Source organism: Pelodiscus sinensis, chromosome 15 (assembly GCF_052426305.1).
Source record: "Pelodiscus sinensis isolate ZL-2025 chromosome 15, ASM5242630v1, whole genome shotgun sequence".
In the NCBI taxonomy this organism is placed as follows: Eukaryota; Metazoa; Chordata; order Testudines; family Trionychidae; genus Pelodiscus; species Pelodiscus sinensis.
The window spans coordinates 18,994,191-19,019,607 of record NC_143066.1 but is presented as its reverse complement, the minus strand read 5'-3'; the positions used below and the strand labels follow the sequence as shown (position 1 = coordinate 19,019,607).

Here is a 25,417-nt window from a genome sequence, read left to right as displayed (position 1 = left end):
CTGCACACTGCGTGGAAGTTTTCAGAGAACTATCCACGATAACTCCAAGATCTCTTTCCTGATTTGTCATTCCCAAATTAGCCCCTATCATACTGTACGTATAGTTGGGGTTATTTTTCCCGATCTGCATTACTTTACACTTATCCACATTAAATTTCATTTGCCATTTTGTTGCCCAATCACTCAGTTTGGTGAGATCTTTTTGGAGTCCCTCACAGTCTGAGTCCGTCTTGACTATCTTAAACAGTTTGGTATCATCTGCAAACTTTACCACCTCACTGCTTAGCCCTTTCTCCAGATCATTTATGAATAAGTTGAAAAGGATTGGTCCCAGGACTGACCCCTGGGGGACACCACTAGTTACCCCCCTCCATTCTGAAAATTTACCATTTATTCTTACCCATTGATTCCTGTCTTTTAACCAGTTCTCAATCCAAGAAAGGACCTTCCCTCTTATCCCATGGCCATGTAATTTACACAAGAGCCTTTGGTGAGGAACCTTGTCAAAGGCTTTCTGAAAATCTAAGTATACTATATCTACTGGATCCCCCTTGTCTGTATGTTTGTTAACCCCTTCAAAGAACTCTAATAGATTAGTAAAACATGATTTCCCTTTACAGAAACCATGTTGACTTTTGTCCAACAAATTATGTTCTTCTACATGCCTCACAATTTTATTCTTTACTATTGATTCGACTAATTTGCCCGGTACTGAAGTTAGACTTACCGGTCTGTAATTGCCAGGATCGCCTCTAGAGCCCCTTTTAAATATTGGTGTCATGTTGGCTACCTTCCAGTCATTAGGTACGGAAGCTGATTTAAAGGATAGGTTACAAACCACAGACAATAGTTCAGCAATTTCCCATTTGAGTTCTTTTAGAACCCTTGGATAAATGCCATCCAGTCCGGGAGATTTGTTAACATTAAGTTTTTCTATTTGTTCCAAAACCTCCTCTAATGACACTTCAATCCGGGACAGTTCCTCAGATTCATCACCCACAAAGGACGGTGCAGATTTGGGAATCTCCCTAACGTCCTCAGTCGTGAAGACTGAAGCAAAGAAATCATTTAGTTTATCTGCAATGGCTTTATCATCCTTGATTGCTCCTTTTATATCTTGATCGTCTAGGGGACCCACAGATTTTTTAGAGGGCTTCCTGCTTCTAATGTACTTAAAAACCATTTTATTATTTCTTTCAGAGTTTTTGGCTAGCTGTTCCTCAAAATCTTTTTTTGCTTTTCTTATTACATTTTTACACTTGATTTGACAGTGTTTATGTTCCTTTCAATTTATCTCATTAGGATTGGATTTCCACTTCTTAAAAGATGCCTTTTTGTCCCTCACTGCTTCTTTTACATGGTGGTTAAGCCACAGTGACTCTTTTTTAGGTCTCTTGCTATGTTTTTTAATTTGGGGTATACATTTAAGTTGGGCCTCTATTATGGTGTCTTTAAAAAGTTTCCGTGCAGCTTGCAGGGATTTGGCTCTAGTCATTGTGCCTTTTAATTTCTGTTTAACTAACCTCCTCATTTTTATGTAATTCCCCTTTTTGAAATTAAATGCCAGAGTGCTGGACTGCTGAGGTGTTCTTCCCACCACAGGAATGTTAAATGTTATTATATTATGGTCAATATTCCCAAGTATAACTGCAACGGTTATCTCCTGGACCTGATCCTGCACTCCACTCCACTCAGGACTAAATCAAGAATTGCCTCTCCCTTGTGGGTTCCTGTACCAGCTGCTCCAAGAAGCAGTCATTTAAGCTATTGAGAAATGTTATCTCTGCTTCTCTTCCTGAGGTGACATGTATCCAGTAAATATGGGGATAATTAAAATCCCCCATTATTATAGAGTTCTTTATTTTGGTAGCCTCTCTAATCTACCGCAGCATTTCAATGTCAGTATCGCTGTCCTGGTCAGGTGGTCAGTAATCTATCCCTACTGCTAATTTCTTATTTTTGGAGCATGGAATTACTATCCATAGCGATTCTATTGAACATATTGATTCATTTAATATTTTTATTTCATTTGATTCTACATTATCTTTCACATACCGTGTCACTCTGCCATCCACTCGGCCTGCTCTATCCTTTCGATATATTTTATATCCCGGTATGATTGTGTCCCACAGATTTTCCTCATTCCACCAGGTTTCAGTGATGCCTATTATGTCAATCTCCTCCTTTAATACGAGGTACTCTAGTTCACCCATCTTATTAGTCAGACTCCTAGCATTTGTGTAGAGGCACTTTAGAAATTTGCCACTGCCTCTTAAAGAGGATGAAAGTCTCAAGGGAACAGAGCATTTAATGGAAACAGAGGGAAACCATCCCATAGTTGGGACCCTTCTGCCTTTCCCTGATGCATGGGATTCCTTTATATGCCATTGTTTGTCTGCTCTGGCCCATGGTTTGTCCTATCCCCTCCTCTCTTTCTGACTACAACTTAGAGAATCTCTATCAATGGAGAAGTTTTCATCCGATTTACGTGCATCTCCGCACCAATAAGCTTTCCCCCATCTCTTAGTTTAAAAACTGTTTTACGGCCTTTTTAATGTTTAGTGCCAGCAGTCTGGTTCCTCCTTGGTTTAGGTGGAGCCCATCCTTTCTGTATAGGCTCCCCCTCTCCCAAAAGTGTCCCCAGTTCCTAATAAAGCCAAACCCCTCTTCCCTACACCATCGTCTCATCCATGCATTGAGACTCTGAAGCTCTGCCTGCCTACCTGGCCCTGCGCGTGGAACTGGAAGTATTTCTGAGAATGCCACCATAGAGGTCCTGGATTTCAGTCTCTTTCCTAGCAAACTAAATTTGACCTCCAGGACATTTCTCCTACCCTTCTCTACGGCATTGGTACTGGCTCCTCCCCAGCACTACACATAAGTCTATCTAGATGCCTCGAGAGATCCGCAACCTTCGCACCAGGCAGGCAAGTGACTATACGGTTCTCCCGGTCATCACAAACCCAACTATCTATGTTTCTAATGATCAAATCACCCACTACTAACAGCTGCCTCTTCCTAACAACTGGCGTTCCCTCCCCCTCAGAGGTTTCCTTAGTTCGAGAGGATACCGCAACATCCTCTGGAAGAAGGGTCCCAACTACGGGATGGTTTCCCTCTGTTTCCATTAAATGCTCTGTTCCCTTGAGACTTTCATCCTCTTTAAGAGCACTGGGGCTCTCAGACTGGACGTGGGACAGTACTACAGTGTCCCGGAAAGTCGCATCAACATATCTCTCTACTTCCCTTAGCTCCTCCAGTTCAGCCACCCTGGCCTCCAAAGCCCGAACTCGGTCTCTGAGGGCCAGGAGCAACTTGCAACGGGTGCACACATATGCCACCCGCCCACAGGGCAGGTAATCATACATCTTACACCCGACGTAATAAACAGGATAGCCCCCACTCTGCTGCTGGGCTTCTGTCTCCATTTTTTTATGAATAAGTTTAAGTATAAACTGGGCTTATTAAACATCTGGAATATAGATTATTATAAAAGTTAGGTTTAAAGAAGGTCAGGAGTCCTGGCACCCTTTAACATCCTCATCTAAACTCCCTCTCCAAACTCTCTGTTAGCTGCTCCTGTTCACAAGCTCCCTGGTCGCTGACTCACAGGCTTATCAAGCCCTGGTAGCCCCTCCCTCTGACTGAGGCTCACCCAATTAACAGAGGCTTCTAGATTTCAAACCTTTTAGAAGTTCCTTCAAACAAACAAACCAAACAGACAAACACAATCTCAGCACACAGCAAATAACCCCCTCCCCCCCCCCCCCCCCCCCCACACACACACACTACAGACAGCCACTTACCACAAGGGTCCCATATTTACTCCTCTTTTACCTGGAGAACTCCCTCTCTAAATTCCCTGTTAGTTGCTCCTGTTTACAAGCTCCCTGGTCGCTGACTCACAGGCCCTGGTAGCCCCTCCCCCTGACTGAGGTTCAGCCAATTATCTTGCGGTCTATAAATTTCATTTGATGACTACTACTTTTTATATTGTGGGAATAAGAAAATTAACTTTTCCTTATTCATTACTTTTTATATTGTGGGGAAAAGTAAATAACTTCTCATTCACTCTTTCCATACCAGTCATAATTTTATAGACCTCTATCATATTCCTCAGTCTCCTCTTTTCTAAGCTGAAAAGTCCAAATATTTTAAATCTCTCTTCATATGGGACCCATTCCAAACCCCTAATAATTTTTGTTGCCCTTTTCTGAACCTTTTCCAATGCCAATATATCTTTTTTGAGATGAGGTGACCACATCTGTACGCAGTATTCAAGACGTGGGCATGCCATGGTTTTATATAGAGGCAACAGGATTTTTCAGTCTTATTCTCTATCCCTTTTTTAATGACTCATAACATTCTATTTGCTTATATGACTGCCATTGCACACTGAGTGGATGTTTTCAGATAACTATCCACACTGACCCCAAGATCTCTCTCTCGAGTAGTTGTAGCCAAATTAGTCCCCATCATATAGTAAGTATAGTTGGGATGTTATCCAGTGTGGATTCCTTTACATTTATCAACATAAAATTTCATTTGCCATTTTGTTACCTAATCACGTAGTTTGGTGAAATCTTTTTGAAGCTCTTCACAGTCTGCTTTGGTCTTAACTAACTTGAGCAGTTTGGTATCATCTGGAAATTATGCCACCGTATTGTTTACTCCTTAGATCATTTATAAATAAGCTTAATAGGACAGGTCCTAGGACAGACCCTTGGGGGACCCCACCAGTTACCTCTCTCCACTTGGAAAACTTCCCATTTATTCCTACCCTTTATTTCCTGTCTTTTAACCAGTTATCGATCTATGAAAGGGCCTTCCCTCTTATCCCATGACAACTTACTTTACTTAAGAGCTTTTGGTGAGAGCTTGTCAAATGTTTTCTGGAAATCTAAGTATACATATGTGTACCCAGCCAATATGGGGATAGTTGAACTCCTCCACTATTATCATGCTTTTTAAGTTGATAGCCTCTCTAATCTCCCTAAGCATTTCATAGTCACTATCACTGTCCTGAGCAGGTCGTTGAGGATATATCCCTACAGCTATATTCTTATTATTGGAGCATGGAATTACTATCCACAGAGATTCTATGGAACATTTTGGCTCATTTAAGATTTTTACTTTATTTGATTCTACATTTTCTTTCATGTATAGTGCCACTGCCCCACCATCAGTTCTGTCCTTCTGATATATTTTGTACGCTGGTATAACTGTGTCCCATTGATAGTCCTCATTCCACCAAGTTTCCATGATGCCTATTATATCAATATCCTCCTTTAAAACTAGGCACTCAAGTTCACCCATTTTACTATTTAGACTTCTAGCATTTGTGTATAAGCACTTAAATAATTTGTCAATATTTATCTGTCTGTCCTTTCCTGGTGTGTTAGACTCTTTTTCATTTGATTGTGTCTCATTTGATCTGACCCATACTTCCAGCCTCTCCTCTTGACTAGAACATTGAGCATCTCTATTAATAGAACCTCCCCTAATAGATGTGTCTGTCCGAACCATGTGCTCCTTTACATCTGTCGGCTTTCTCCCGGCCCTTAGTTTAAAAACTGCTTTACAACCTTCTGATCTCTGCAGCTGATTTTCTGTGCCACTAAGGGCACAGTGACACAGAGAATCAACTGCAGAGATCAGACTACAGCTTCACGCACGGACTTAGAAGTACACAGCAATGACAATAGAAAACTGATTGTAAAACTAAGGTATTTATATCATATCTAAAGTTAAGAAACAGAATGGAGAATACAATTACCAGTGTACATTTTAATAGTCTTACCTGGCATACCATGTATAAGATCACCACACAGTACAAAGAACTTAGGCTTGGGGTTTAACTGGTTAATGGCTTGCACAGCTTGCTCTGTTAATTTGATCTCTTCTTCCCATTCATCACCTCCATTGTCACAGTCACCAATTGCCCAAGCTTTCATCAGTCCAAACTGAGGATCCGCTCCTTGGATGAAATAGAAAGGGGCTTTCCATTGGCATTCATCATCTTAAAAATTAAAAAATAAATAGATAAGAAATATTAGTAAAAGGGAAAGGAAATTTCCCCTGTATTATCAACACTAAGATGAAGAGTAACTTGCTTTAAATTAAGGCCACTTTAACAGAGGAGTAACAAGCATAATATTTTCCTATTCCAGATTATATTTTTCCTATTGTAATTATGCAACGCTGACATGCGGCTATATAATGACTAGAGAAAAAGCATACCAACAGCAAAGCAAATAGTGCTTAAAACTTCAGGACAACAACATAGCTCAAAAGCATGGAACATAAGACATTCATTTTCAATTACCACCTTTTTAATTAACAAATTAAAAATACACACTACATTTTATAGTGTTAGCAGGAATATACTTAAATTATTACTATGTTAAATGATTTTTGCTCTTACTCTGCTAGAGAAATATTGAAAAATTCACTTTATAGTACGAAACTCTTACTAGCTAGAGATGAATCCCCTATAAAGGATGCAGTACAGCAGCCCAGTAGGAATCACAGCATTTTTGCTTCATTCCCAGCAGCTCTAGGTTGGCCCGTGCCAGTTATATTACTCTTTCTGAGGCTTCTGAACCCTCCCAAGAAGCCTGCTGACAAGGAGGTGCAAAGGGAGTAGTTGCCCTATGGCCTGGAGATTCAAAGGGGTCTGGGGCTCCTGGCCGCTGCTACTGAAGCAGGGCAGGTGCCAGACCCCGGGTATTTTAAATCACAGCTAGAGTGCGGAGCATGCTCCAGGTGGCTCTGAGGGGCATCAAGTGCAGGGCAGAACTGAGAGCTGCCTCCCCCGAGGCCCCACCCCTTCTGGGAGAGCAGAGCTGTCCCCATCACACCACCACCTTACCTGGGGCCTGGCAGGTCTGTTGGTCCCCCTGCCTCCCAGACTTGGGTTGAGATTCTCCCTCCTCACTGGGTCCTGGAGCCTGGGCTCCAGAAGCCTGGGCTCCATTGCAAGTAAACAGACCAGCAGTCAGAGCCCCACAAACCCAAATCAAATTGCACAACTGCAATGTATACATATCCATCAGGTAGGGATGTCAGCTTTCTAACTGCACAAAACTGAACACTCTTGCCTATCCCCTTCTCTGAGGTCAATGTGGACAATGACGTACAGCTGTTTTGTTCTTTCAGGCAGTGGCTTTGTTGGGAGTATGTATATATCACTCTTCCAGTTGTTTTAATCCTCAGTCTTTTGAGTAGGCTATAAAAATGAATAACTTCTGTGGTTATGTGAAAGGGAGAGCCTCAAGGACTGCAATTCCACACCCTTTCCATCTTACAAATTCCAACATACAATTTAGTGGAGTCCAGAAAATTAAAAAAATTGGATCTCCAGCTTCATGGTGGCTGTCATGCTATAGTATCAAATAAGGCCAGCGGCAGAAGAATACTGCAATATTACTAATTCCTAATTCCCACATGTAGCCATAAGAAAGTTATAATAGCTTCTCCACAAACATATATCAGATGTGCCAAAAAGTGTAAAAGTTTTGAACTGAGCTTTAATCAATAAAGAGCTTTAATCAATAAAGAGGAATAAAACAAAAATAGTTTTGTTTCCAGAAGCTAGATTATTCTTAATGTTTCATATTTTCAGTGTTTACCACTTTTCCCCAATTAATTACCAGGTTATTTTTAGTTCAGTTTTTACTGATTTATACCTATCTAAATCAATCCATTCATTTTTTTCAGGTACTTAATTTTGTTAAAACACTAGCATTTTACGTGATTGTTGTGTCCAGCAGCTCTGAGATTTACACTGAAAAACTGCTTCAGACACAGAACACACATGATGGAGGTCAGAAAAAATCAATGTTAATAATGCAGTATGACAGCCTCACAAGGAGCTGTAGCTCACCTATTTCTTTGCATCAATTTAATGTGCACTGAATGTAATCAACCAGTCCTCCACAGATAAAGATAAGGTGGAGGATTGATTACATTCAGCACCACAGCAAACATAGGACAAAAATGAAAGCTATGCTTGAATATGAAGAAGAAAGTGAGTGCTGGGAAATTTTCAAGGAAAGTGAAGCCAGGGCTGCAAGTTGTGCTGCAAATACTGCAGCACTAAGCCAGTGGTTGTGCTGATAGAATAAAGGAGCATATCAAAAGCAAGCGATACAAGCAGCTTAAAGAAGAAAGTGAGCTTTTTGATAACTAGTCAATATCAAGAGCTTCCCCGGGGGCTTTAATGAAAGAGAGGACACAACATCATTGTGTCAAAGAATTTGCACATGCTCTTTGTTTCACCGGATGACCACTCTTCCTTACAGAGGAGCCTATTGGTGACTTGTGCAGCAATTAAGTCCATCAGCAAAAACACATCCTAATGCAGACAACCTCACTCAACTATCTGAAAGAAAAGAACGATGCTTTATCATCTAAACTGATTAAATGAACTGATGGAAATGTGATGTCTAGTCTGATTTTTAAGAGTCTCCTGATGCTTTGGACCATCCAAATCTTGGCCTTTTGTTTTCTTTTTTTTTGTTTGTTTGTTTTAAAGTGAATTATTCTGTGCAGATGTGACACTCATTCCCTCTGCTAACACTGTTTTGTTGACACAGAAGTAGCTGTTATGTTTGAGAAATACAAACTAAAAGGATAACATGTGGCTAACACAGATTCTGCTTCCTACATGCCTAAGTTTACCCAAGAGATTAAACTCAATCAGAAACTGAAGCGGCTATGCATTACCTGTCTTGCTCATCTGATTAACATTGTGCTGTCTGCAGCTACCTCTACAGAAGAAATTAAAGATGTGAAATCCTACATCACTGGATTTGAGGCCATTTTCAAGCATCCAAACACGCTAAAGGCTTTGTTTTACACATTGAGAGTGGCACAGAATAGACTGCTGATTACCTTCCCATTGTGCCACACTGGCAGATGAGCTTGTGCTTTGCTGACTGTCATGTAGATAACGTGGACTGTGCTAATGTGTCTCCCAGATCATCCTGAGTTTGTTGGTTGTAAAGCAGAAACTTTGAGGCCGTGTTTACAGTAGGACGCTATTTTGAAACTACTAAATTCAACTTAAGAACTTCCAATTTAACAAATTCAAACTCATGTGTCCTCACTAAGGGGAAGCATTGAAATTAGTCTGAGGCAGGCTCCGTTAATGTGGACACATTACCTTGACTTAGAGCCCCGGGAAGCACTCTGGAAAGCTGTGGGATGCCTCCTGGACACCAAAAAGTTTGAATTAGTGGCACAGGAGCATCCATACTACCGTTATTTTGAAATTACTATTTCAGAATTAGAAAATTTCAGAATTTTCGCCTCATGAAAAGCAGGAGTACTTAGTTTGAACTCTGTGGCCCGTTATTTCAAAATAATGGGTGTGATAGTGTAGATATACTGCTTATAGATTCAAACTTGGGGGGGTTATTTCAGAATAAAGTCCTAGTGTAGACCAGGGCTAAGGAGACTAGTAAATAATCAGGATGACCTCTGATTCCATGCACCAAGGTACCATTCAATACTGAAAACTTGGAATCACTGTGTAACACACAGAAAACACTAGAGTTTTCTCCAATTACTGCCAGCACGTTTGCAAATACTGGTATTTATTGCATCCTGACCATCAAAATCTCAGCTGCAAGAGAAATATATATCAAGAAAACACAGCTGTTTCTGAAATCCACTCGACCCCACAGCATGAGAAAAATCAAAAAAGCATTCAAAATCTTCACCACAATTCTTAACAAGAAACAGGAAATGACTATGACCTGTAATCTGAATCCTGAAGTTTTTGGTGCCAAACATTCTTTTTGGAGGCCATCTAGACATTTCACCTCTTCCTCAAGGTGAATTCTGCAGCAGATTTAGGGCTTGTCTTCACTACCAGGATAAGATTAAGTCAACTTACCATGATGTCTTTGCTGTGCCTCATTAAGAGGAGACAATCTTTGGTCGACTTACCTTACTTTTCTCTGTGAAGTGGAGTACCGGTGTCAATTACAACATACTCTGGCATCAATTTAGTAGGTCCTTGCTAGACTCACTAAACTGACACCCACTGCATCAACTAAAATAGTGCTGATCTCTCCATCAGCGAAGACAAACCCTATGACTTATACCAGAGTGTTTCGACCATTTGCCAGTGACTATTACATTTCAAATCTGAAAGGGATATTTACTACTTACATGAACTTGCCTAACCCTGACTCTGTAAAACTGGAAGTGCTGGCTTTCTGCAACAGTCATCCATACACACCTTCCAATTTCAGCCAAGTGGTATGTCAAGCTATGAGTGTACCTCCTGGATCTACCGATACAGAGAGCACCTTTACAAAGCTGGATTACCTCCAAGACAGCAATAAGATTGACATGAGTGAGGACACTTGGAAGAAAATTTTGTGGGCATATACAAATCAAGAGTTCTGGAAAAACTAGCAGAGCTGTTTTGTACATGTAAAAAAAGGTTCAATTATACTGTAGTAAGATGTGCATAACACAAAACACAAAACCTTTTTTGTTTTTCCTCCCTCCTGATTTTTCCTATTTTTTAAACTGATTAATGTTTAAAAAACATTCCAAAATTTTTCAAACAAAAAACTGAAAAGTAAAATACTAATTATTTTCTAAGCAACAGGAGTATGAGGAACCACTAGAATTTCTTCACGTAGTGCGCTGACAATGTGCAGTACCCTAAGTTGTACATGCTGAATTTTGGCTTTACAGCTTTGAATAGTCTTTTTATACCATTGGTATCACTCTATAATGTATTTTTAAAAGATGTAAAACTGTTATTTTGACTGTTTCTGACCACCATAATATGTACATTTTAATAGCTGTTGTTTCTTGGTTTCCCTAAAGTATTTTTACTTATCTTCAGGATTTCTTCCTCATCATTTCTTCCCCAATGCTTTTACTTTAGCTTCCTAAGTCCACCACACTTGGCATCAAAAAGGAAAATAGAATTACTTTTTCTTGGACTGGATTACAAGTTTGAGTAACTTCTCTGAAAAGCTATTAGCATCTCATCAATGACTAAATTATGGTGAATTTCTCACTACAAAATGACCTGGGTTTCTGATTACAGAGACAAAACGACTTATTTTCAAACAAGAGGGTTTTTGTTGAGCAAGAAGGGGCAGTGTAGATATCTCCTTCTGACGCAAGAGCCTCTTCCGCCAAAATGGCGGCTCATTAGGTATGCAAACGAGGCTCGGCAATATTCCATGCTTAGCCTCATTTGCATATTTCTGGTGCAAGAAGCAGCGAGTGTAGACATAGCCAAGGGGTGTGTCTAGACTGCATCCATCTATCAACAGAGGGATGCAGATTAGGAACATCGAAACTGCTAACGAAGCAGGGATTTAAATATTCCATGCTTCATTAGCATAAACATGGCCGTCACTTTTTTTAACAAGGAACTTTGTCAACAAAAAGCAGCAGTCTTGACTCGGATCTGTTGAAAATAAAGCCTTTTTGGACAGATCCTGTATTCCTCAAAAAATGAGGTTTACAGGATCTGACAAAAAAGGGTTTATTTTCGACAGATCTGCACCTAGACTGCTGCTTTTTGTCGACAAAGCTCCATGTCGAAAAAAGTGACGGCCATGTTTATGCTAATGAAGCATGGAATATTTAAATCCCTGCTTCGTTAGCAATTTTAAAGTGCCTAATCTGCATCCCTCTGTTGATAGAGGGATGCAGTCTAGACACACCCAAGGTGACTCACTATTATCCTCTAAACCGGGGGGGGGCACACCAAAATTTTGGTAAGTGGTCAAGAGCCACACTTTCTTATGGAGGAGGTACGGGATCTGTGATGGAGGATGGGTGCATGGGGTAGGGGAACTAGGGTGCAGGAGAGGAGTCTGAGAAGGAGTTTGGGTGAAGGTGGGGGTTGTGACACTGGGACAAGGAACTGGGGAGCAGGGTCCTGGAGAGAGTATGGGTGCAGGAGAAGATTCTGGCCTGGGGAAGGGGTATATGAGAAGGTGCAGGATTTGGGAGGGAGTTGTGATCTGGGGCAGAAGGTTTGGATAGTCACCTAGGGGAGAGAGTTGGGGTGTGGGAGGAGCTGGCGTGCCAGAGGCAGGCTTTTGCCAGGAGGCACTTATATAAGTGGCTCCCGGCCACCAGTCCTGCAACACCCCCAAGACAAGCTGGGCTCCCTGCCTGCTGCAGTCCTAGACCACTTAAAACTGCAGGCTGTTCCCTTCCATGTGACTCTCAGCTCCAGAAAGGTTAGAGGCTTGGGCTGCCCCTGTCCCACAAACTAATCTCTCAGCTCCTATTGACTGGCTGAAATCACACAAAGCCTCCCCCCCCTTTCCCCAGAGCAGAAAGTCACACGGAGCAGCCAGTTGCTTAAACCAGTGGCTGTTCTGTGCCTGTGGGCCGGGACCAGTGACTTGGCAGGCCAGATCCAGATAGTGAGATATATCTTGCCCACCCCTGCTCTAAACAATCCAGGAATGACAGTTATGGTAAGATGGAGCGGGAGTCAGACAGGTCAGGGACTTTGGACTATGGAACAGTCAGTAAACTAACTGCTCAAATTGATGTTGGAGACTGCACAAGGCTCCAGCGTACAGAAAGACGAAAAGTTTAAAGACATCTGTCTGAAAGAGCTTCCTGGAATCTCATCCTAAAAGTTTAGCTAGTCAACGAGGCTGAATTTTTTTCTCCTTTTTACAAACTACAGAATAGTGGTAAAATTCACATATCCTAGTTCAAGGTTCACTTTCTGAAAGCAAAAATCAGCACAAACAACTTGTGGCTTGGGTGCTATCGTTAAACAATAATTGCAAAGGAATGAAAATATGTTTGGTTTGCCATTTACACAACATTAAATAAAGATTAACTCAAGCTTCCCTTTTGCTTGGTTTTAAACATGGAACGTCAAAAATATTAGGCCCCACTTCTTCCCTTTGTTGGAGGGCCCTGGCAAAATCTTGGAAGGTTTTATATGATATTATATATGGTTGTAAGATAAGTTATACATATCCATCTGCATGAAATGGGAGAGGGGATTCTTACTCAGGAGAGAAGTGAGACCCAAACGTTTTTAAAGAAATAAGTATGGAAGTAGATGGGTCATTTTAAGCCAATACAATCTTCATAAATCAGAAAGAAGGTGAAGGGACAAAACTTTTCCCTCCTGTACTTGCTTGGCAGTTCACCTCCAAGAAAATGTATTTTCACTCTTCTCAACCAGAAGGCATCTTGTTTTTCAAAAATAAAGTCTTCTACTAAAACCATGGTCACCAACAGGTTGATCGCGATCAACTGGTCGATTGCAAGGCCTCGACCAGTCGATCGTGAGGTTTTCCACCCACCCCTGAGAAGCCCCAGTACTTACCTCCAGTAAAAATGGAGGTAGTGCCGGCTTCCCACGGGTGGACGGAAGTTCCGCAGCTTAGCGCCACTTCCAGGAGTTCCGGAAGTGCGCTGGCTGCTTTGCCAGGCGTGCTGCGGGAGGGGGCCTTGGCTCCGGAAGAGGAGCATGGTGACTCCCCCGCACCAGCACAGGAGGCATGAGTTGTCCCCGGGGCAGGCGCGTGCGGAGTTTCCCTGCACTGCGGGAGGCGGGGTGGGGTGTTGGACCCAGGGCAGGCACGCACAGGGTTTTCCTGCGCCGCGCGCGCGGGGGGGGGGGGGGGGGGGGCGTGTTTCGACCATGGGGCAGGTATGTGCGGGGGTTTTCCTGCGCCATGGGGGGAGGGGTCAGGTGTTGGCCCCAGGACAGGCAGGCACACGTGTGTGTGTGGGGGGGGGGTCATCTGAGTGGGCTTCCCTGCTCGGTGGGAGGGAGGGGGTCAGGCCCGGCAGAGGCGTGCAACGGGGCTTCTTTCCTTCACGGGGGGGGGGGGAAGGAGGAGGGTCGGCCCCGGAGGGAGAGCAGGACGGAGGCTTCCCCCCATGGCTGGTGTAGGGGACCCCCTGCCCCCGAACCTTGTTCCCTCTCCTCTGCCCCAAACCCGTCCCGCGCCCTCCTGCCCACCTGTTCCCTTTCCCCTGCCTCCCTGCCCCTCCTGCAGAAACCAGTTCCCTCTGGCACCCTATCCGCTACTGCAGAAACCTGTCCCTCCCCACCCCCTGCCCCCTGCTGCAGAAACCTGTCCTTCTGGCATCCTGCCCCCTCTCCCCTGCCCCCACTTTTACCCTGTTCCCTGCCCCAGAACCCACTAGCACCCCTCCCCAGTACTGTGTCCCCTGCTCCCGACTGACTTTTCTATGGGTCAGTGACCCCTGACTCAAGGCAGGTTTCCTGCCATTCTCATAAATAAAGACAATGCGGAAACCCTTTGTGTTTGACATAGTATTTTATTTAAAAATGAAGCCTGGCCAACGAATCCCCAACTGGAGCCAAGCCCCCTCTGGCCACAACCACTCCTGCATTCCCCCTTCCCCAGACCCTAGATCTGAGCCTATCATACACTGGAACCCCCTGCCCTGAGCCCCTCACATACCCCAATCCAAATTCCTGCACCCTCACATCCACAAGTCTGTGGCTTGCTTAGTACCCCAACACTGCCCGGCCTGGAGTCCCCTCTCCGAGCCAGTGTCCCCTTCTCCACCTCCTCCTGCATCTAGATTTCCTCCCAGAACTTGTACCTCTCACTCCTTCCCACACCCAAATCCCTCATTCCCACCCCAGAGACTACACATCCAGTCTCAACCCAGTGAGGGTCTGGCTAGACTGCAGGAGTTTTTCAGAATTCTGGAGATATCCCAGAAAAACTCTGCTGCATCCAGGGTTGTGTTTGTTCTTTCATTTTTTTTAGTGGGAAGAGCAAACATACTCTTTCAGTCACCCCTATATTCCTCTTTCCACAAGGAATAAGGGGGCTTCCAAAAGAAGGGTTTTTTTTCTGACATTTGGTCCAGTCTAGACAGGCCAAATATTGGAAAAACCTCTTTCTACAGAAGAATTTTTTTGTAAAGCAGCAGTATAAGTATTGGGGATAGCAAGTGATGGAGAAGAGGAGAATAGAGAGGGTGGGGCTTCAAGGAAGGGGAGGGGAGGTAGATCTTGGCTTGGTCTGTCATTTAAAAAGTGATCTTGGGTTTAAAAAGGTTGGAGACCACTGTACTAAAATGTTTAAATTTCTTCTTCCACACTAAAAAAAATTTCAGCCATTGTGACTTTAAAAATGCTGCCATTGTAGGTTCTATGAACAAGTACAAAGACCAATTTCATCCATCAGGCTTGTCACCAGAAAACAGAGGGTTTTCCAATAAAGTTTTCCCTTAGCAACCTCCACAGAAGGAAGATAAGAGGTTTTTGCTTATTGGGTAGAGTAAACTGTTGTATGATCTTCTGCAAAAAGGAAAGTTTTTAAAACATTTGCGGAGAAATAGTTTTGTGAAAATGTCTTTTGGAGGCAACATAAAACCTTTTATCACTAAAGAAATCATTATTGTAAAAATATATGCAGCTAGTCTAAAGAACAACATTTGAAATAACGCCAGATAATAGACTCGGTTTAGATGAGCACAAATTTGGTAGGCTGTGTGATAGACTGATATTTCTAACAATTTTATTCACTATATGTATTAGCAAAATACAAAGATTTAAAAGATACATTTAGCGTCTAAGTATGTGAGTGGCATTTGTTAACCTGTTTATTTTAAGAAAAAGGTATTTCCTTCTTTTTCATCCTCACCCTCAAATTATAACATTTAAGCCCATTATATACAACACAGACATTTGAGAAGAGTTTTTTAAAGACGAAGAGGGGAGGAAAGTATGTTATGGCAACATAAAATCATGGTGCATTAGTCAAAACCTGTTATAAGTTTCCCTAATAGTTGTGAAAATCTGAGATGGTTTGGGAAAGTGTATATCTCCCTAAATTAGACACACAAATTTATTTTTATTTTTCACATCCATCATCCAAAGCATCACAAAACTTGCTAGGCAAGGTGGAAATAGTGTATAAGACTCTAACAACTATGATATTTATTACCTTTGGGAAGAGGTAAGAAAAATGATCTAGTTCTTAAATCATCTTTACATAAATTAGGATAGTTTTAATGCTATTACAATTAAGAATAGAAGAATGGCCATACTGGGTCAAACCAAAGGTCCATCTAGCCCAGTATCCTGTCTTTCAACAGTGGCCAACGGCAGATGCCTCAGAGGAAAAGAACAGAACAAATAAATATCAAGTGATCCCTCCCTAGCACCCATTCCCAGCTTCTGACAAAGAGGCTAATGACATCATTCCTACCCATTCTGGCTAACAGCCATTGATGGACCTATCCCGCATGAACTTATCTAAGGTTTTTTTAATACTGTTAAAGTCCTGGACTTCACAATGTCCTCTGGCAAGGAGTTCCACAGGTTTACCATGCATTGTGTGAATGAATACTTCCTTTTGTTTGTTTTAAACCTGCTTTCATTTGGTGACCTCTAGTTCTTGTGTTATGGGAACAACTGTATAACTTTTCCTTATTTACTTTCTCCACACCAGTTACGATTTTATAGACGTTGTCATGATTATGAGGGTTAGCCAGCAGCCTGGGGATTAAGGGGTTAACTACACCTAGCCAGGTGGAGTGACCAATAGGAATGTAGGTGGGATTTTTCAAACTGGGACAAAGGAATTTGGGTTTCTCTCTTTTCTCCCTTTTGTCTCTCTGAGTGAGTTCTCTGCAACTACAGAGAGGGACAAGCATGTCTCTCTCTCTCCAAGACACCATTCTTCATTTTCTGTAAGTAGGGTAAAGTTTAGGCAGTTTCGTTAGGTTTTATTGTTTTAAGGATTGGGTATGGGATCTGAGATCTGGCACTGTTTAAAAGATGTTTTGGCTTTTCTTGATAACTAAGTTCTAGGCCCATGGAGTTTCTCCATGAGTATATTTTGTTACCTCCCTATCTAGTCATTATGGTTGCAACAGGAATATTGTTGTAATAATAAAAGTTCTTTCTTTTCTTTTTATTAACCTGGCAGTGGTTAATTGTGTGCCTTGATTTTTATTTTAGGGGTAAGATTTCCCAAATGATCTTTCCCCTGATTTCTTTATCAACATTTGGGTGGTGGCAGCGGAAGTTTTATTCCCAAGATCTAGGTTTTTAAGATCTTGGGGGGAAGTTTTATACCAAAGCCTGGTAGATAAGGCTTTGGGGTACACTTGCTGGCCCCCACTTCTGCATTTATCATGCCAGAGTGGGGAAGGAGCCATGACAGACGTGTATCATATCCCCAGCCCTCTCCTTTCCAAGTTAAAAAGTCCAAGTTCCATCAGTCTCTCTTCACACAGTAGCCATTCCAAACCCCTAATAATTTCATTGCCCCCTTCTGAACTTTCTCCAATGCCAAGATATCCTTCTTGAGATGAGATGGCCACATCTGCATTCAGAATTCAACATGTGGGCATACCATGGATTTATACTGAGGCAATAAAATATTCTCTTTTTCACTCTCTGGGTGCATATACACAGAACCCTTACCTCGCAATAAGCTACACAATTTGCACTATGCAAATTGTGCTTATTTCAAGCTTATTTCAAAATAAAGCACTATTCCGACAAAGCCCTTAACCCTTCTGGAATGAGTGTTACAGGGATGCTGGAACAGTGCACCCATTATTTTGAAAGATATTTTGAAATAATGGGTGACGTTAAAGACATGAATTGCTCCCCACTGTCTAGACGTAACCTCTATCCCCTCTGTAATGATTCCTAACATTCCGTTTTGCTTTCTTGATTGCTGCTACACACCGAGGCTACGTCTACGGTCATTTTTGTGCAAAATCCCATGGAGCGTACACACCTCAAACGTACTTTTGCACAAATAAATCAACAGTAAAACGGCAGAACAGAGGGCTTTTTGCAGGGTACGTAAACTTCCTTCTACGAGGCGTAACTCCTTTTTGCACTATAGCTGTTGTGCAAAAAGGCATGTGTGGATGCTCCGGAGGGGTTTCTTGCGCAAATAAAGCCTAGCCAAAAAAAAAATCACAGGTGCTCTGATGTCCATTTTGAGAATGGCCATCAGAGCTTTCTTGTGCAAGAGCGCCCCATGCAGTGTGCTTTGATGTGTGGATGTGCTTTTGCACAAGAAGTTTTTGCACAAGAACTCTTCCACAAAAGACTTCTTGCACAAAAACCCTGCAGTGTAGACGTAGCCCGAGTGACCGTTTTCAGAGAATTATCCACAATGATTTCAAGATCTATCTCCCGAGTGGTAAGAGCCAATCCAGTCCCCATCATTCTGTACAGTATGTATAGTTGGGATTGTTTCCCAATATGCATCCCCCTACATCCATCAACATAAAAATTAATTTGCCATTCCATTGCCCAGTTACCCAATTTTGTGAGACCTTTTGGAAGCTCTTCATAGTCTGCTTTGCACTTAACTATCTTGAGTAGTTTAGTATCATCTGCAAATTTTGCCACCTCACTGTTTACCCCATTCTCCAGATCATTTATAAATATGTTGACTAGGACTGCTCTCAGTACATACCCCTGCAGGACACCACTAGTTACCTCTTTCCATTCTGAAAACTAACCATTTATTCCTATCCTTTGTTTCCTGTCTTTTAACTATTTATCAATCCATAAGAGGGCCTTCCCTCTTATCCTCTAAGAGCTTAATTTGCTGAAGACCCTTTGGTGAGGGACCTTGTCAAAGGCTTTCTAGAAAGCTAATAAGACTTTCTTATTTAACTTAAGGAAAATGTGTTGAGGACTTTTTAAAGCTTCAGTTTAAAATGTACATATCCTTTGATAAAACCCTGTATGCCAGTGGTTCCCAACATGGCGCCTGCCGGGCCATTTCTGTGAGCCCGCCAAGTGAGCGGTGCACAGCACATGGGCGGCCCCGCCCCCAGGTGAGCGGCGCAAGGGTTGTACCAGCCTTGGGTTTGCAGCGTATGTGCAGCGCCAACCCGGGCACAGCATAGGGGCGGCGCCGGCCTCAGGAGCGCTGCACACGTGCAGCCCCGCCACCAGGCACGCAGCACATGGGCGCTGCCGGCTCCTGGGCCCATGGCATAGGCTCTGGCTCCGGGCATGCAGCGTGTGGGCTGTTCCGGCCCCGGGGGCACAGCGTATGGGCAGCCCCACCCCTGGGCATACAGCACAGTTGCAGCGCCAGCCCCGGGAGTGTGGCGCATGGGTGGCGCCAGCTCTGGGCACGCAGCATATGGGTGGCCTCACCCCCAGACGCGTGCTCGACCCCACCCCCGGGTGCCCAACAGCCCCAAAAGGTTGGGGACCACTGCTTATGCAATATATAGATTTTATTACATAAGCATAATATGTGCATCTGGCAGAACTTTCCACAAAAGTCATTTTTAACAATGAGTTTCGAGATAGTGACAAAAATGCTTTTCCCTTGAACTTCTTTCTGCTCCCCAAATTAGTGGCTGCTTGCCAATACTGCCTCTTATACAATCACATTTCTCTATTTTGCCTGCTACCTACACAGTTGAAAGGTATCTTACCTATTCCTCCAAATATTTTGCCCCTTAGTTCTGCTGTGATTCTATAGAGCTATGGTGGCATTACATAAGCATGATCACATTTTTAAGCTGCATTGTACAATTCCAAATAAATTGTTTGCACTACACAGTATTAGACGGGCAGATAGCGTATTTAACACTCCATACTTTCTTTGGCAAAATTACTTGTTTAAACTACAGAGAACTGAGCAGCTTCTTTGAAATACTACAGCTGTTCTAGAAAATGAGGAATTTGAGGCACAATTTCACACGTGTAGAGGGAAGTTGATGGAAAATGTGTCTAACAGGGTGAAAACTGAGTACAGGCAGTCCCCGACTTACGCGGATCTGACTTACGTCGGATCCGCACTTACGAACGGAGCTTTCTCGCCCCGGAAGTCGGGGCGAGAAAGCCCGTTCGTAAGCTGCTCCGGTGCCCCTAGTCTGCTGGAGACCGTCTCCAGCAGACCAGGGGCACCGGGCGGGTTCCCGCGCTTCTGAGCCTTTGCCAGAGCAAAGCCTCAGAAGCGCGGGAACCGCTGCTGCTGCCCCTTGAGACCCGGTGCCTGTGGTCTGCTGGGGACGGTCCCCAGCAGACCACAGGCACCCGGACTGAAGCCGCAGCCGCGGGGGGGTCCCGCGCCTCTGAGGCTTTGCCAGAGCAAAGCCTCAGAGGCGCGGGGAACCGCCGCTGCTGCCGCTTTGACTGAAGCGGCAGCAGCGGCGGTTCCCCGCGCCTCTGAGGCTTTGCTCTGGCAAAGCCTCAGAGGCGCAGGACCCCCCCGCGGCTGCGGCTTCAGTCCGGGTGCCTGTGGTCTGCTGGGGACCGTCCCCAGCAGACCACAGGCACCCAGACTGGAGCGGCAGCAGCGGCGGTTCCCCGTGCCTCTGAGGCTTTGCTCTGGCAAAGCCTCAGAGGCGCAGGACCCCCCCGCGGCTGCGGCTTCAGTCCGGGTGCCTGTGGTCTGCTGGGGACCGTCCCCAGCAGACCACAGGCACCCAGACTGAAGCCGCAGCCGTGGCGGGGTCCCTCGCCTCTGAGGCTTTGCCAGAGCAAAGCCTCAGAGGCGCGGCACCCCGCTGCCGCTGTGGCTCTTCTCCCCGTGTCCCTGGTCTGCTGGGGGTGGGGGGCGCAGCTAGTGTGCTCCCCCCCCCCAGCAGACCAGGCTTTTGTTTTGGACTCTGGGGCAGAGCAGCTGGGGCGCTGCCGATTGGTCCTGCAGCGCCCGTGGGCACTACTGGACCAACCCGGCAGCACCCCAGCTGCTCTGCCCCAGGTCCTGATTCAGCCGCTGCTGGTCAGTTTCAGCAGCAGCTGAATCAGGACGTCTGGGGCAGAGCAGATGGGGTGCTGCTGGGTTGGTCCAGTAGCACCCCAGCTGCTCTGCCCCAGGCGTCCCCAAGTCAGCTTCTGCTGAAACTGACCAGCGCTGACTACAGGAAGCCCCAGGCAGAGTTGCTCTGCCCCGGGCTTCTTGGAATCAGCTGCTGATCAGTTTCAGCAGCAGCTGACTTGGGGACGCCTGGGGTTCTTAAGTTGATTCTGTATGTAAGTCAGAACTGGCGGTCAGTTTCAGCAGTGTCTGAATCTGGACGCCAGTTCCGACTTACATACAGATTCAACTTAAGAACAAACCTACAGTCCCTATCTTGTACGTAACCCGGGGACTGCCTGTACACCAAAACTACTATTCTGGGATAGAATTAAGGAGTGGATTAGCAGAAGAGACAATACAAAAAGGAAGCAAAGCCAGTGGACACTGTTTTCATATTTTTGAAGTGAGAAATACTGTGCCACATTAACATTGTAAGTGAGAGGCATCTCAACTTAATTGAAAGCTTGGTAAAAGGAAAAGTGTCTGTGGAACAGATTAACATAGGTGCATTTGGGAACTCCAAAGTGTGAATCTTTTTCATTTTTAAATAGAATAATCTTGGGTTTATTTAGCCTGGAATCTGCATTTTCCAGCACTTTATGTATTAATTAAATGTTACTTCCATTGGCCTTTTAAAAAAAAAACACACACTAAATCTATAACAAGAGAATATCATAGCCAGAAGAGGTAAATGAACAAGTTTGTAAATCCAAACCAATACTGATTTGCAAAAAAGATGATTTTACTGGAGGTATTTATTTGAAGAATGCTAAATGGTCAGACGATATGCGCTGAAAAGAAAACACTTGTAATGTATGTGGTTTGAAAGAATTTTGTTCATTACTATTCTCATACAACCATATTTCATTAAATTTTTGGATCTAGTTTTGTTCAGCAATGTTTACACTGTTACTGGATATTCCTTTGTTGAGATTTTACTATATAGTTGTTACCAGGAGGCTCTGACTGTCACTTGTACTGAGAATACCAGGTGTTTTGTTCCAAACCAACAGGTTTTCAGTATGAATGAACACATTTCATAGGGTCAAAATCAGTGTTCCTGGTCAGCTGTGTGCTTATGAGGCCACTCAGGAGACAGATTCAAATGATGGCCAGGCGGTTAGTAGAGCACCCACAGCTAGATTATTGTTTTTACTGATAGTGCATATTTGCATATGCCTCCATGCACATAAAAATATTTATTCTGCACATTCTGCCCCCCGCTTCCCTCTGCCCACGCCAGATGCGTCAGGGAAGCAATGTTCCTGCCAGCCTTCCATACAAGAAAAACAGAAAATACCGGACATTTTATATGTCCGGTATTTCCTCTTTATTTTTTTACCGGACAGGGCCAGAAAAAATGGACTGTCCATGAGAAAACTGGAAATCTGGCAACCCTAGCAGGTTACCCCACACTGTTTTAGGGCTTCATTAAAGCTCACTGATATAAAGGGAAAGACTCCCAGTAGCCCTAAGTCTCTGTGATTCTACAGTTTGCTTGGTAGGCTGGTGGGGATAAAGTGCTTTCTTTTATTTCTATCGTCAGCACTGTACATGATCCCTTTTCAGGGGTGGATCACAGATGAGTGTCCTGACGTTCAGCTTTTTCCCAAAGACGAGTGTGATAAATATACAGGATGCCAACGATACATCTTCTTCAAGTGGAACCTTTGGCAGTATATCAGCATGTGTTGTAATTTAAGTTTGTTTTCTTGTGTTTTTGCAGCCTGAATGCAGATGTGTTCTCATTTCAAAAAAATAAAAAAAATAACATGTTCAAGTTTAAAGGTTCAGGTACTCTTTTCTCCCACTCTTTTCTCCCACCTGTCTAAACTTAGAATGTCAATTATTTGAAGCTGAAACCCTGGGCCAAATTCTCCTCAGTAAAACTGGAATAAAGAGGGCTAATTCCATGGGCCTCAATTCAGTTACTTAAATTAATATCAGTTTAACTATTTACGTCAATGGGGTTACTACATTTGCATATGCCTCCATGCACATAAAAATATTTATTCTGCACGTGGACAAAAACAATCTGTGCATGAATGGAAAAGATTAGAGAGAACATTGGACAAAATTGGTGATTTTTAAAACATCTGGTCGTAAGACTAAATATTTTGGAATGAACACCAACAAAGCAAGAAACTATAACAAATATGTCCCAATCTTTATGCCTTTAGCTCTCTAGCCACCTCACCAAACCCATTCAGGAACAAATACACAGAGTTAAAATCTACATCTGTTTTTACATCAGACTTTCAATATATACAAAATCAAGTTAAGTTCATGGCTAGTTTAGCAACCACTAGCCGTATGTGCAGTTATGAAAGCGGACATCATAGTGACCATACTTCAAGACAAACTGATCACCAGCCAGGCCCTTTGCAGAGAATGAGGCGTTACTAGCAGGTGCTTTGAACGCGCCATGGGCAGCCAACACGCTCAAACGCACCAGCCGTGAGCTACCCGGGAGGAGGCTATAGACTGAGTGGTCAACTCTCTCTCATAGCGGACAGCACGGGCCGAGGTCTGTCTGAGCCAGGCACTGGGCTGGGGAACGGGAGGCTCAGCTTGTTGCTAACAGTTCAGTGTAGAGGACACCTCAGACTACCGGGACCCGCCTGTACGCGGCGCGCCCTTAACTCCTTCCTGCGGCGCTGTGACGGTGGCGGGCGCTGCCAGTGACCCTCCCGCCCCCGCTGCTCAGTGGCTCGTTCCCTGACGGCCAATTCCCCGGCACGTTCCCTGGAGCCCCAGTCCCGCCCGGCGGGCCCTGAGCACCGTCCGAGCCGAAACCCGGTAGCGCGAGAGTGGCAGGTGCCCGCCCGGCTGGAAGCCGCGTCCCAGCACGAACGTTCCGCCGGGGGCCGGGGCGGCCGCGTACCTTCGCGAAAGGCGTTCAGCGTCCTGCCCCGGGCTCCTAGGAACACGTCCCGCTGCTCGGCCATAGCGCCCGCCTAGGGCACCCGCGTCCCCAAGCGCCCGGTGACGGCTCTGCTGGCGAGGGAAACCCGGGATCCCGCGCTGGGTCGGAGCCGGCGGGAAGGAGAGCGCGGGGCGGGTGAAGGGAGAAGAGGGGCCAGCCCCCGGGGAGAGCGCGGGAAGCAAAGGGCAGACAGGAGGGGCCCAGCCCGAGCTGGCTTCGGGCCGGGGGGCGTGGCAAGGCAGGAGTCCACGCCCGCGGCTGCTGAGAGCACCTGGCGCCGGGCAGGGGCAGCGCGCCGAGCCGGCAGTTCCGGGCTTCGCTCAGGCGCTCGCGGCGCTGTGAAAACATCCCCGCGCTGGCGCTGCGGAGCCGCCTGCGGCGCTCGTGCCCTGCTCCGTGGCGCTGGCGTGAGACCGGAACGGAATCTGCCCCCAATAGTCTGTCGTTAACATTAACATGTAACGGCAGCAACCGGCACTTTCGTTGGTCCAACCGTCGTATTTGTGAAACGCAGGGAATCCGTTTCTCCCTACATGCCCTGGCAGGCCAAGGAACTACAGTCCCCTCGGGCTCACGCGCCTCCAAAGGCTCTTTTTCAGTTCGTGGGTCCCTCGTCGAACTTTTTTTTCAAGACGCTATGCAAATGACTTTTGCAGTTTCTGCTTTTAAAACCAAAGGCCCAACCTCTCTGACTCCATGTGCGCTTGGTGCCCACTGATCCCTTTCAAAGACCTGAATTCTTTGAGTAGTGTTGCTTGTAACAGCTCCATTGCATTCAGATCTAGGCCTTGCATTCTCCCTCTTCAGTAGTACCCCCAGCTACCATTGCCTCCTTTTCCTTTCAGCTCAGCAGCAGATGCAGCAGTCCTCACTCAAACACTCCCACAACTGTTTATGAACTTCAGGTTCAGGTATAAAACTATACTACGTTGCTAATTCCGTTGGCTTTTCTCCGTGCACATTGTAATGAACTACTATAGAGACTTGTCATCTTTGGCTAAATCAACTCATCTCCCTGCATTTCAATTTGCTCATCATCAAGATAGGTATTATTAGTACATAGTTTGAAGGCCTAATTATTCCATATATATAAAATGCTTTAAGAACCTTGGATGGAACATGCCAGAGAAATGTAAAGTATCATTGTTTTGTTCCATTTGGTTTCTTTTAATAACCACATTACTACATGCACTTACTTTACAATGCAGCATTTCAAATGTTAACAGAAAATATATAAATCTACAAGTGCATTCCCTCCCTTTCCCCCACCTCTTGTGTTACCAGAAAAGTAATCATAAGGGAGCAAGTAATCCTGGTCTGATGTTGCAGTAGTTCGTTACAGAAAACGTAACTTTTGGCCTTTTAACATTTACATTCTCCCTTAATTTTCATTTTTTCTGTGTTTTACTAGTGCTGTCATATATTAAAACACACTCCTCCAAGCCCTCCTTGGAGTACTGGTTTTGTGTAAGGAACACACGTTACATGCACAGAAGGTGTGCAAAACTCAGCAAAACAATGTAGCATATTACTTTTAACAGGTTTTTTTTTGTTTTTGTGAACTAGTAGCCTAATCCTACAGCAGTTTAGTACACAGAATTCCCATTGTCTTCACTAGAAATGGAAAAAAAACCAAGAAAAGCTTTCCAGTTCTGACTGCAAGCCCTAAATGTGG

The 25,417-nt window shown here is 44.4% G+C and overlaps 1 protein-coding gene across 3 annotated transcripts in view; it reads right to left on the bottom strand.

Moving 5' to 3' along the window:
• Window positions 1-24,151, bottom strand: part of CPPED1 (calcineurin like phosphoesterase domain containing 1) — a 151,933-nt gene extending 127,782 nt beyond the window's left edge. The window contains exons 1-2 of one of the 3 annotated variants that reach the window (XM_089782296.1): window positions 23,701-24,151; window positions 5,801-6,019 (exon numbers count right to left, since the gene is read on the bottom strand). In XM_089782296.1, coding sequence (XP_089638422.1) covers window positions 5,801-6,019; window positions 23,701-23,764 — 283 coding nt within the window. In that variant the 5' untranslated portion in view covers window positions 23,765-24,151. The remainder of the gene's footprint in view (window positions 1-5,800; window positions 6,020-23,700) is intronic. The other 2 variants (XM_075899349.2, XM_075899348.2) reach the window with 2 other exon arrangements.
• Between the last annotated feature and the right edge of the window lie 1,266 nt (window positions 24,152-25,417).